Source organism: Rattus norvegicus, chromosome 8 (assembly GCF_036323735.1).
Source record: "Rattus norvegicus strain BN/NHsdMcwi chromosome 8, GRCr8, whole genome shotgun sequence".
In the NCBI taxonomy this organism is placed as follows: Eukaryota; Metazoa; Chordata; class Mammalia; order Rodentia; family Muridae; genus Rattus; species Rattus norvegicus.
The window spans coordinates 119,553,729-119,565,037 of record NC_086026.1 but is presented as its reverse complement, the minus strand read 5'-3'; the positions used below and the strand labels follow the sequence as shown (position 1 = coordinate 119,565,037).

The 11,309-nt window shown below is 52.3% G+C and overlaps 1 protein-coding gene across 2 annotated transcripts in view; it reads right to left on the bottom strand.

Moving 5' to 3' along the window:
• Positions 1-235: 235 nt before the first annotated feature.
• Positions 236-11,309, bottom strand: part of Ccdc12 (coiled-coil domain containing 12) — a 51,796-nt gene continuing 40,722 nt past the window's right edge. The window contains 5 exon segments of one of the 2 annotated variants that reach the window (NM_001108783.1): positions 236-570; positions 656-732; positions 1,683-1,717; positions 1,888-1,949; positions 3,270-3,349. In NM_001108783.1, coding sequence (NP_001102253.1) covers positions 488-570; positions 656-732; positions 1,683-1,717; positions 1,888-1,949; positions 3,270-3,349 — 337 coding nt within the window. In that variant the 3' untranslated portion in view covers positions 236-487. 2 annotated transcript variants of the gene reach the window in all.

Sequence of the window (11,309 nt, the reverse complement as noted above, 5' to 3'; positions counted from 1 at the left end):
ACTACTGCAAGGCCCTGTGAGAGGACGCTCCCTGTCTCTGTCTCTGTGGCCTAAGGGTGCTGAGATGACCACTGCTGAGTCTGACTGAGGACTTGGAGCAGAAGGTCAACCTTGGCCCTGCCCACCCCTCCGGGCTTAACTAGGCTAGCCCAACTCAGGGGTAAGAACCCTGAATATAACTTCTGCATTCTAAGAGTCCAAACCCAGAGCAGCTAGAAAACTGGAAACGACAGGCCTCTACTAAATGGAGTTTATTTCTAAAAGTTAAAAAGCTCCGTTTACATACATATGTACAGATCTCAGCTTCGACCCACTCAGGGGGTGGGCACCCTTGGGAGATGAACTGGTCACAGCCAACAGAAGCTGAGACTCAGTGGGTTGGCTCGGTTCTCAAGACCCAGAAGTGCTAGCCAGTCTAACCCCATCCCTGCTGAGACTATCCTCCCCCAGGATGAGTGTTCTGAACAGGTGGGACTCAGAAGACATCTCAGTCAGAGTCACAAGCCTCTTGTCCGGTGGTGGCGTCCACTGCAGAGGCCAGGTTGTCTTCCTGCCCTTTTAGCCGTTCACCTGGATAGAGAGCAAATACATGGTAAAGGGCGTTGCTTAAGCCACCGCCCTGAGAGCAGGACCCCACTGGCCAGCCCGCACTTACGGATCAGCTCTGCAATGGCTCTCTGGGTCCGCTTTTCTAACTTCTCTAGCTTCTTAGCCACATCTCTCTTGAGATCCCTGGAACAGGAGAGAGGGGACATTGAGACGCTAAGGGCTTGCTGGGTATGGCTCTGGGATCGTCCTGCAGTGTTTTCCTATTTATATCCTCAGCTGCCTAAGGCTGCTCTGGGGAGACCAGGATGCTACCTTCTCTGCTCTTCTGGACCCCAAGATCCATCGTCCTTCCCAACTCCACTGAGCTAACTGAGGATGTGTACCACAGACCCAGTCAAGGTAGAGGACCGAGACATAATGGTGGCTGGCTCCTTGGGATCTTCCTGTTGTCCCCTAAGTCACCATCAGAGGGGAACTTGCTGTGGCCAACTGTCAGCCCTATTCCACCTCTCGCCACAGCCTCCCACCCCCACCCCCGGGGCTTCCATAACTCCTAAACTCGGCCTGAGTCCTCTGGTTCTGCAGTTCCTACAGCACACACCTCATGCCCCCTTCACTGAATTAAAGCAGTGTGGTGGGGGCTGCAACCCCACAGATCCTCAGGCACAAGGAAACGGCCCCGATGTGCCTACAGCCTACGGTACTTTCCCTCACCCATGTTCTCGGCTCAGTCAGAGGGGCTGAGTCCATGCTTCTGGGCCTGAAGAGACTGGGTTTCCTACAGTTACAACAGAGACATGAGCCCTATCTGCTTGCCTATCCGTTCTCCTCACTGTGGTATCCTGAGCACAAGGGGCGCACTGCTCAGATGGGGCCCAAAGCATGTGAGTTTTCCCCTACAGAAGAGCCTTGAAAGGATGGCTGCTCTTCATCCCAAGCCCCTCTTCAGCTCTACCCTCAGCCATTACTCATGCCTTACTTAGCCCTTATCCTCGACTCTCTTGAGCAGAGCTATGCCTGCAGTGCTTGTCCCTACCTGTCCCTTGGCTGTCCTCCCAGCTGAGGCCTATGACATGCACCAAACCCTACCACCTCCCAAACAGCCTGCACCAGCCTGCATGGACAACACTCACCAATCGGGTTTCCGGGGTGCCAGGTTGGCCAGGTCCTAGGGAGAGAGGAGACAACTCATCAGAGTCAAGGCCCAGTCCCAGGGGGAGTGGAGAGACAGGGCACGGAGGTAGAAAAATGCAGGCAGGCAAGGAAGGAAGTAGGGTGGGAACACAGACAGCTAGAGAAGGAAGCAGCACAAGCAGGAGGGGCCACCCAGGTACTCACCACTTCCTCTATGACAGGCTCTGGCTTGGCAGCCTCCAGCTGCTCCTTCACCTTCTCTTCCACTAGAGGGCGAAAGAACACAGGTCTGTTGGGTAACAGCTCCACTCCAGAGTGGACAACACAGGTGGTCCCAGGGAGGAGGAGGGACCCGCTCAGCCGCAACTCTGAAGACAAGTCTGGTTTCCCAGGTTGAAGGCAGACCCCAGGGGCCAGAAAGGGACAGAGCAGGCTCTAGCTGGAGTGGACAGGCCCAGGCCTCAGGCTACCAGATGAGAAATGGGTGCCTGTGTCAGGGGGAGTGTGGCTTTAAAGTGAAGGCCCGAGAAATTTCCTCTAGGTCTGGCCTGGCTGGAATCTGGGTGCCTTATCTTCCCTTCCATTCCACCCAGACTTACGACAGGCACTCCCTGCCTCCACCAAGCCCCTAGGTCTCTCTCTGAGTGTCCCTTTCTGGGGACAGTGCCTGAAACATAATGATGTGGACAGCCTTCAGACCTGTTACCAGGGAAGTGTCCCTCTGACCTTCCTTTCTTCTGTCAGACTTAAGTCCTGGAGGCCTCCTAGTAGAGGCCAAGGGCCAGTTTCTCATCCCTCTCCTACCCTGTGGGATGCCTTCATCTGACCCTGCCACTGGGTAGAGGGAGGATTAGCAAGAAACAATTGGGCAACTTCTGAATTTTTTATGAGATCATTCATTCATTCATTACTTGTGCAATGAAAAGTTGGTATCAAAAATAAAGAATAAAAAGCTAAGATTCTCGCATAGGTGCAGTAGCACATAGCCCCTGGGAGGCAGGGGCAGCCTGGGCTACATAGTGAGTTCCACAGTGAGACCCTGTCTTAAAACCAAAAAAAGCCAGATTCTTCAGAACAAAGGATGATCCTACTCCTGTGAGCAGGAGGCTCCTCAGGGCTCTCACCCTTAGTCAAGGCTCTCTCTGGCCTTTGTGTTGCTGTTGGTTTTTTTTTTTTTTTTTTTTTTTTTTTTGGTTCTTTTTTTTGGAGCTGGGGACCGAACCCAGGGCCTTGCGCTTCCTAGGCAAGCGCTCTGCCACTGAGCCAAATCCCCAACCCCTGCTGTTGGTTTTTTATGCAGCTCTATGGTCAGCCTCTCTCTGGGTCTTTCACTCTTTCCCTCTCCCCAGGGGCACAGGACCTACTGCTTGCCTTGCTGCCCATAGACCTCAGGTCACTTCTATTCCTCGTGCAGGGCCTGTGGTCTCCTCCAGGATGGCAGGCGCACGGGGCCTCCTTCCTGCCCTCCTGGCTCTTTTATGGTCCCTGAGAAGGTGTGTGAATGTCCCAGAGGTCCTGTCTCTGGCTTAGCAGCTCTTCTCTGAGGGTAGTTGGAAGGGACATGGGGAGAAAAGGGGTCCATGTACCTGCAACTGGTTTGGCCTGGGGAACCCGCCTCCTCTTCAGGTCTTCATCCTCTGGGACATAGTTCCGAAGCCTGAGGCCCCTGTGAGAGCAGAGCATAGGCACACCTTAATGCAGGAGTGGGATGAGATGGGTGCTTCCCATTTTCCCTAGTTCCACGTTTCCTCCTATCTGTCTGGAGGTGGCTAAGTGAAGGGAAACACAGACCTTAAGCGTGCACGCTCCTCAGAAGCTGGGCAGGGTGACTGAGGACACTAACTAGTATCTACTGGGTTGTCTCCATTGGGAACCCAGGGCCTGCCATTTTCACGAGGTCACATAGCAGAGATTGTATGGCTGAGATCAAGGCTAAGCCAGAGCTCCTGGGCTGAGTCACTCTTCACAGAAAGCCCTCCATACTAGCTCTCCAAACCCAGCTGAACCTCTGTAGAGCCTTCAAGTCTTGGAGCCAACGTACGTCACAAAGTCTGTCCATCACTTTCAGTGGAGAGGGTCTGGGTGTACTGAGTGACATGAAGATGGGGGGCGGGGAACGGACAGATTGACAGACAGACAGAGGCAGACTGTGTGTTCAAAAGAGCAGGGCTGCCTTTGTGCAATATACAAAGATCCCAGGAGGTGGCTTCTAGGCCCAAGGGTATAGTGGATTCAACCAAAACACAGGCGACACTGATCTGTTTTATACCTGATGGGAGAGGCCCACAAAGGCCATGGAGACGAGGCTAGGTTGGTGGCTCCCCAGTCTCTGAGAGGGCAAGCCATTCTGCAAGTGAGGTGCACAGTGCCTGTGCCCCCAGCTCATGTACCGACCTTCCACCTCTTCCCTCCTGCCGAGGCCCCTGGGGCCGGGCTAAACCCAGGGAGCGCCAGTACCCACACAGGCATGCAACATCCAGGGGTACCCTGCCCCTGTTCCCTCTGCCTGCTCAGGCCTGGGGTGAGCAACAGGTCACTGGGGTGCACAGTGAAAAGTGGAACCCATCTGCTGTCATGGCTTTTGTTCACCTCGGGGTGGGGAGAAAAGAGGAACAGAAACTGGGTGTGGGAAGAAAACGGCAGGGATTAGTGAGGGGAGTAAGAAAAATCCTAACCCCACAACCAGATCCAGGGTCCGTGAGTAATAAGAGGAACTACACAGCAGCAAGCTTCACCTGCTGCCCATGTCCTCAGATGGCCACCAGCATGAAGGGGACCCAGCAAGGCGAGGGGGAAGCAGAGGAGTCAGGCAGCAGCAGCTGTGTCCACTGCTCCACTTGTGGAGTTAGCCCGACCGGGCAGTCAGACACCTAGGCCCTCACTGTGAGACACCCCACTTCCCACGTCAGTGAATACAGAGGCTGTGCTCTGTGCCTCTGCATCCAGCTAGGTTCAAGCCCTCACCCAACTCACTGTGAGGGCAAAGGAAGATGAGCCCCCTGCCCCCAGCCACCGCCCCAAAACCTGAATCCTTGTGTCCCTGGCCCACTGCCAACAAGGAGTCTCAGGGAAAGGGGCACTGGATTGTGCTTGGTGCTTTTCTAAGCAAGTCCAAGATTTAATTCCCTTTCCACAAACAACAAACTGGGCACAAATACAGTTTAAACATCCACTAGGCAGCCCTGAAGAACCAAGCTGGCCAGGATTGCAGGGGCTGCACGCAGAGATAAGAGTGAATGTCAGGGGCCTCCCTTGAGCATCTGTCTCTTGCTAATGGTGTCTGAAAAGCTGGGCTCCCTGCAACCTTACAGAGAAAAATGTAGCAGAGTCCAGGAGGAGCAGGTCCTGGCCAAGCTCTGGGTTTCCCATTGTGACCCTCTCTTAAGAATGGGGTGAATCGGGGCTGGGGATTTAGCTCAGTGGTAGAGCGCTTACCTAGGAAGCACAAGGCCCTGGGTTCGGTCCCCAGCTCCGAAAAAAAAAAAGAATGGGGTGAATCTGCGGCACGTCACTTGCCTGCCAGAGACAGAAATAACCACACAACACCAGGGCAGGTGGATCACCCCTCTGAGGGGTGGATATAACTGGGCACCCCATTCGTCCCAGAAGGAAGGCTCAGGCACCCCTAGGCTAGCTGTTGGTGAGAGGGGTAAAAAGCTCTCTATGGAGAAGAAGAAATGACCCAGAATCTCCGATGACGCCAACATCACTGAGAACCAGGGGTGCACTACAACTATCAGAAATAAACTTAGTTAGGTGTGGTGCTGTATGCTAATACTGAAAAACTGAGGCAGGAGAACTGCAAATCTGAGGGCAGCCTGAGCCTCACAATAAGACTGTCTCCCCAAAATATAAAACAAAAAGAAGTAATTTTCTACTGTTTTCTATTTCTGCAGGGTTTGATTATCTATCTATCTATCTATCTATCTATCTATCTATCTATCTATCTATCTATCTACCTACCTACCTACCTACCTACCTACCTACCTACCTGTCTATCGTGGGTGTGTAACATGTTCCACAGAGGTCAGAGGACTGCTTGTAGGAGTGAGTTTTCTCCTTCAGCATGGGTATTGAACTCAGGACTGAACTCAGGTCATCAGGTGTGGCAGCATCCACCTTTAGCCTCTGAGCCTTCTTCGGTCTTGTTTTCTTCCTTTTAAAATGCATCTCATGTATCCCATTGTAAAGTCCTGATCCCCCAGCATCTACCCCACCCCCACCCCGAGTGCTATGATAACAGGCATGTACCACCATACCCAGGATACCCACGGAATATTTTAAGATTTACATACTTAGAAACCATACACAGGAAATACATTTTAAAGAGATAATGACTGAGTTTTGAAGATAATTTTGCCAGAGGCTGCTTCTGTTTCTCAAAGCCGGTGGGAATACAGGCATGTAGCACCACGCCCAGCAATGACTGAATATTCACAGAACCATACAGAATTTAATGAAACGGGATGGAGAGTTGGCTCAGTGGCTGAGGGGATGTTGCTCTGGTAGAAGACTCAAATTCAGTTTGCAGTACTAACATGGCAGCTCACAACCATCCGTACCTCCATTCAGAGGAATCTGACGCTTTTCTGACCCCCTTGGGCGCTGTGCCTAAGCGGCCGATGCCTACGTACACAGAAAAGAACTGACGAACTGCAGGTAGATTAAAGAAGGCCATCAACCCACTCCAGGCGGGGCTGCAGCTGAGGGTGAGTGCTTGCCTGGCCTGAAGGAAGCACTAGATTTAACCCCTGATAAGAACGGACCAAGCATGGCGTGCGCCTCCGTAGTGCTCCTAGGGCTCAGGAGGTAGCAGCAGGAGGATCGGAAGTTCAAGGTGGGTTACATATTGGGTTCGAAGCCAGACTAGGACACCTGAAACACTGTCACAAACAAGAAAACCATGAACTTCAAGGAAAGTAGATGTAGTCAAACCATTGCCAAATTACTAGACAGACAGTAACAAAGAGAAGCAAATCAAAGACAGCGTCCTCAGTGACGACGCTGAAACCCACAGCTAAGGCCTCACTGGCTGACGGAAGACGAAGGCAGCGCAGTGAGGTGCAGGCGCAGGGGAAGGCGGAACTAGGCACGTTGAGTTCTAGAGTCTCAGCCATCCAGTAAGACTCTTAGACTAAACCAAACTAACACCCCCACCCCTGCAAAGCAAAACAAAACAAAAATAAAATATGAAGCAGGTGTGGTCCTGCTCACCCTTAACTTAGGCTAGGACTTAGTTAAGCAGAAGAGGCTGGAGTGAGGGCTCAAGGCTAGCCTGGGCCACAAATGAGCTCTCATCTCAGACAAACAAGTAAAAATATAATCCAGTAAGATAATACAATGGCGCAAAGAGTAACACACAGTACCCACATCTGCATGTACTGGGCCTGTGGTGCGGGGTGTGTAGAACTACTGCTACTACTTGTTTGGTTTGGTTTGGTTTTTTAAAGACAGGGTTTCTCTGTGTAGCCCTGCTGGTCCTAGAACTTGCTCTGTAGACAAGGCTGGCCTCCCTCCTGGGCCTCCCTTCCCTCGCCCAGCCTGCCTCCTGGGCCTTCGCACAGCTGAGCAGCCTTCTCTGCAGACTTGAGTATGGCAGGATTAACAGTGCCAGCCAGACCAGTAAGGCCAGTCGTCACCCACCACCCTCTTAGTGGGCCAGGAAATGTTGATGCTACCTGTACTCACACAGCAGCCACCTGTTTTCTGGGGGTTGTGGGAGCCAAATGCTGGTTCTGGTCAGCACCCACGCCCCTTAGAATAGGGTAGCTGCTGGAAGACGGGTCTAGAGCCCTGGACTTCTAACAGTATGGCTCAGACCCGAATCTTGGTTTTAATGCTTTTCAGACATGGGCAGGCCTGTGCTACAATCAGTCTCCACAAGGAAGCCAAGGTTGTCCATCTCTCCTGAGGTTTGGGTTGCGAAAGGCTGAAGTCATCCCAACTGACTACAGTAGAGTCCTCTATCCACGTATCCAGTAGAGACATCTCATATCCACGGTACTGCTCCAGAAGCTCGCTGGCCCTGAGAGCTCCACCTCCGGACAAACAAAGGAGACCAGCACGAGGGACAAAGCCTTGTGTGTAGCTGGCAACAAGCCAACAAGCGTGCGCGCGCGCGCGCGCACACACACACACACACACACACACACACACGCAGAGCCTGCCAAGGCCCCTCTGTAGCTCTCATAGCGGTTAATGAGTCAAAAAGAAATTGGTTTTGGTGTTGCCCATAGGGAAGCAGGGTCACCAGAAGTTTCCCAGTATCTGAGGCTCGGCCAAAGGGCCTCTTTCCTTTCTACCTGTGTGCCATTCCAGTTTGTCTGGTCCCCACCAACCTGCTATCAGTTACGAGTGAGCTTTGGAAACTGGGCCAGCCAGAAGCCGGGCTTATCTTACTGGCTGCTGTAGCCCTTTCTGCTTCAAACTAGGTGTGAGGCCGACAAGGACTGGAGTTCGCACAGGAAAAGGAGAAGATGGGTTTCGGCTCCACGGGCCCTTCCCAATCTTCACAATGCCAGGGGCAAGGGTTTGCAGGAAGCGTGAGGTGACCCCCAAAACCCAAGCTTTCAAGTACCAGAAGGCAAAGGAGTGGGAGAGCCAGGCCAGAGAAGAGCCAGCCTCTGCTTGGACAGAACAAGCCCTGGTAGAGAGCCTGAGGCAGAAGTTACAGCTGTGAGTTTGTGTAAAGCATTCGTATTCCCATCTGGACGAAAGCTCTGCCACTCCTGAGTGTCTGAGGCTTTGGTCCTTGACATGCGGTGCCCATGACATTCAGGGTGACCTCAGCTCCTCACAGTGTACCAGAAGAATGTCACGTGGTCAAAGGGACAATGAGGACACTCGTAATGGCATTTTTTAGAATGAAGAACAAGGGAAGGGATGGTGGTGTTCTGGTCAGTGATGATAGAAATAACCCTGCTGGAAGCCTGGAAAGGGCTAAGAAGTCAGGCCTGGATAGACTCCCAGCTCCAAAGCCAGGAGCTGGGGAAGGTATTTCCTGGCATCCCTTTAATACCTTTCAAATGCTGAGACACACAAATCTCTCTCATCAGTAAATGTAGTCACTTTCCTTGGTTTTCTGTAATTTCCACAATGTCTAGTCAATATCTGGTGACCATCTACAACCAGGTTGGGGACAGGTGGGATGGCTGTGGCAGGGAAGGCCTGCGGCAGCACCCAAACTCCTTCCTGGCACCAAAGGGTTCAGGGAACAGGCTCAAAAGGGACCAGTGAGCCGCCCCAGGCCTCTAGGACAGTGGCCTTTGGTCACAGCAGTGGACTTCCCCTTAGCCCCTGGGCTTCGGCAGCCAGTATCTGAATCAAGCCTTGAGATTTCTCTGCAGGAGGCAGACGCAAAGGCCACTCCTGGTGTCTCTACTCTTTCTGGTCCAGGGCCTCTAGTTCTTTCCCAAAGTCTAAACTTCTTCGCGTCGTGGTTCAGGCCCCACAGCCTGCTCAGTTAACAAACCCCCTAGTTCCTTTCCTCCCCCAAGGTCTCTACCCGACAGGGTGGCACTGACCACCTCCTTTTGTGCTCCCCAGCCCTTTGGAGGCAACCACACACTATGCACGTGGCTTTAGGCTCTGTCCTACGAGCTCAGCCCTCGGCCTATGCTGCCTCCAGTTGAGGAAAGACATTCATGGGGTGTTTGGGGAAGAATGTTATAGAAGTCTGTGGGTGTCTAAGGCTCCCACAAGAAGACAACGGGAAGGAAGCTAAGAAGTTACTGTGTCTCCAGGAACAGAGGGCAGGAATGTGGCTGGGTCACAACAGCTACTTCTAAGTGCCATCTGAGTCTTTATGGCCAAGTCACAGGGCAATGTCCAGGCTGACATCCTGTTGAGTCCGTTTCTAGAACGGGCACATTTGTATCTATTTCCCTTATCCTCACTCCCACCCCACCCCCACCGTATCTATACCTGAATAGTGTTGCAGCAGGCTTGGTGACCACAGCAAGGTCTACCTTCAGGTCAGCTGCAGGGGCTCTCGGTGTGGGCTAGCCTGACATCATACACTCATATCTTCCTAGCCACAGAGGTGACTGGAGAAAGTCAATGTTCTTTCTCTGTGGCGGTAAACTCAGAAGTGAAAGGAGTCTGAGATTACCTATCCGGTTCCAGCTTACTTCTGGCAAACAGGCACCCAGGACAGGACTTCCTCATGGAGGCGTCTTTACCTTTGTCTCCCTCACAGTTCATGCTTTCTGCCTACACTGGGACATTGGTCCATCTTCCCTCCCTACAGAGCCTGAGGATTCTTCACGCTCATCCCACTGCCGTGAACCCTTGTAGAGACAGCAGAACAGGGTCAGCCATCCTCACAGCAAGCTTAGAAAGTCACAGCTTGCCTCAGTTGGCCACCTTGGTCCTCTCTGATCACCCAGTTCCACTCAGAGGTTGGTAAGGTCAGGCTGTATCTCTGCTCACAGTAATAGACTCCAGGTAAGTTCAGAGCTAGGATGAGCCTGCAGGATTCTAGAAGTCGGCAATGCCCAGAGAGAGCAGCGACTGTGACTACAGAAGGCTTTCATTAAAAAAAAAAAAAAAAAGTTTTGTTTGCTGTATGCATGTGTGAACGTATGACATATATGTGATGTGTCGTCAGAACTAGGAGAAGGAGAGGGTGCTGGATAACGCAGAACAGTGACTGTGAGTCCCCTGACCTTAGTGCTGGGAACAGAACTCAGGTCCTCTGGAAGAGCAAGCAGTGAGTGCTCTTACCAGCTGAGCCATCTCTCCAGCCGCAAGGCTCTCGTTTTTAATGTCTGAAGTACAGAGACACCAGAGCTCTAAGACCCCCTCACACACATCTCTATGTAAGTAAATAACACAAAAATGAAGGAGAGGCAAAGATCTTAGTGCTCTCGAGGGTGACCGTGGCTTCTCTCAAGATCTGTGGAAGCATTCGAACCCTTGGCCCAGGATTCCCATGCTAGGAAGATTACTGCGGGCAACAGTACCATACAGTGGCAAGTGGAAGGAAGGAAGAGTGGGAGGCAGACTTCCACCCCAGACCCAACCCTGGGTTAAAAGTGCCCTTCCAAGGAAGGGGACCAGTTCAGAATGATCACAGTGCCTGGCCCTGAATGAAATATCAGAGTAGGTGATGTTTAACGTGAGGCCAGAACGTGGACACTGCAAACAGGCAATGAAGGGTAAATGCTTTCCTTCAGGTCTCTAAGTGGCTGCCTGACAGCCAAGGAAACTTTACAACAGGTCAGTGGTGTCATCACTCCAAGAGACAGTCTTACAGCAATCTCCCAGATCTCAGGGGATTTGGGTGTCCCCAAATTGTAGGCCTTGAAATCTCGCAATCTTCAGCCTTAGCCTCCTGAGTGCCAGGATTACAGGTGTGTACTACCGCACCCAAGGACAGTTTATCAACAGCTACAGCCATTCCAGGCTAGCCACTCCCATTCCAGGCTAGCCCCTGGTTCCATCAGACTCTGCACAGTGAGTGCAGCCATCACATCTGCTGGACAGGACTCTACACTCATTCTCTCATAGACTAGCTGAATTCTCTACCCACCCAACCTGAAAACCCACAGCTAACGGGTGTTTAAAGAATTCCAAAGAGGGCAGGGGAGATGAGTCAGGGCTAAGAGCACGGACTGCCCTTGCAG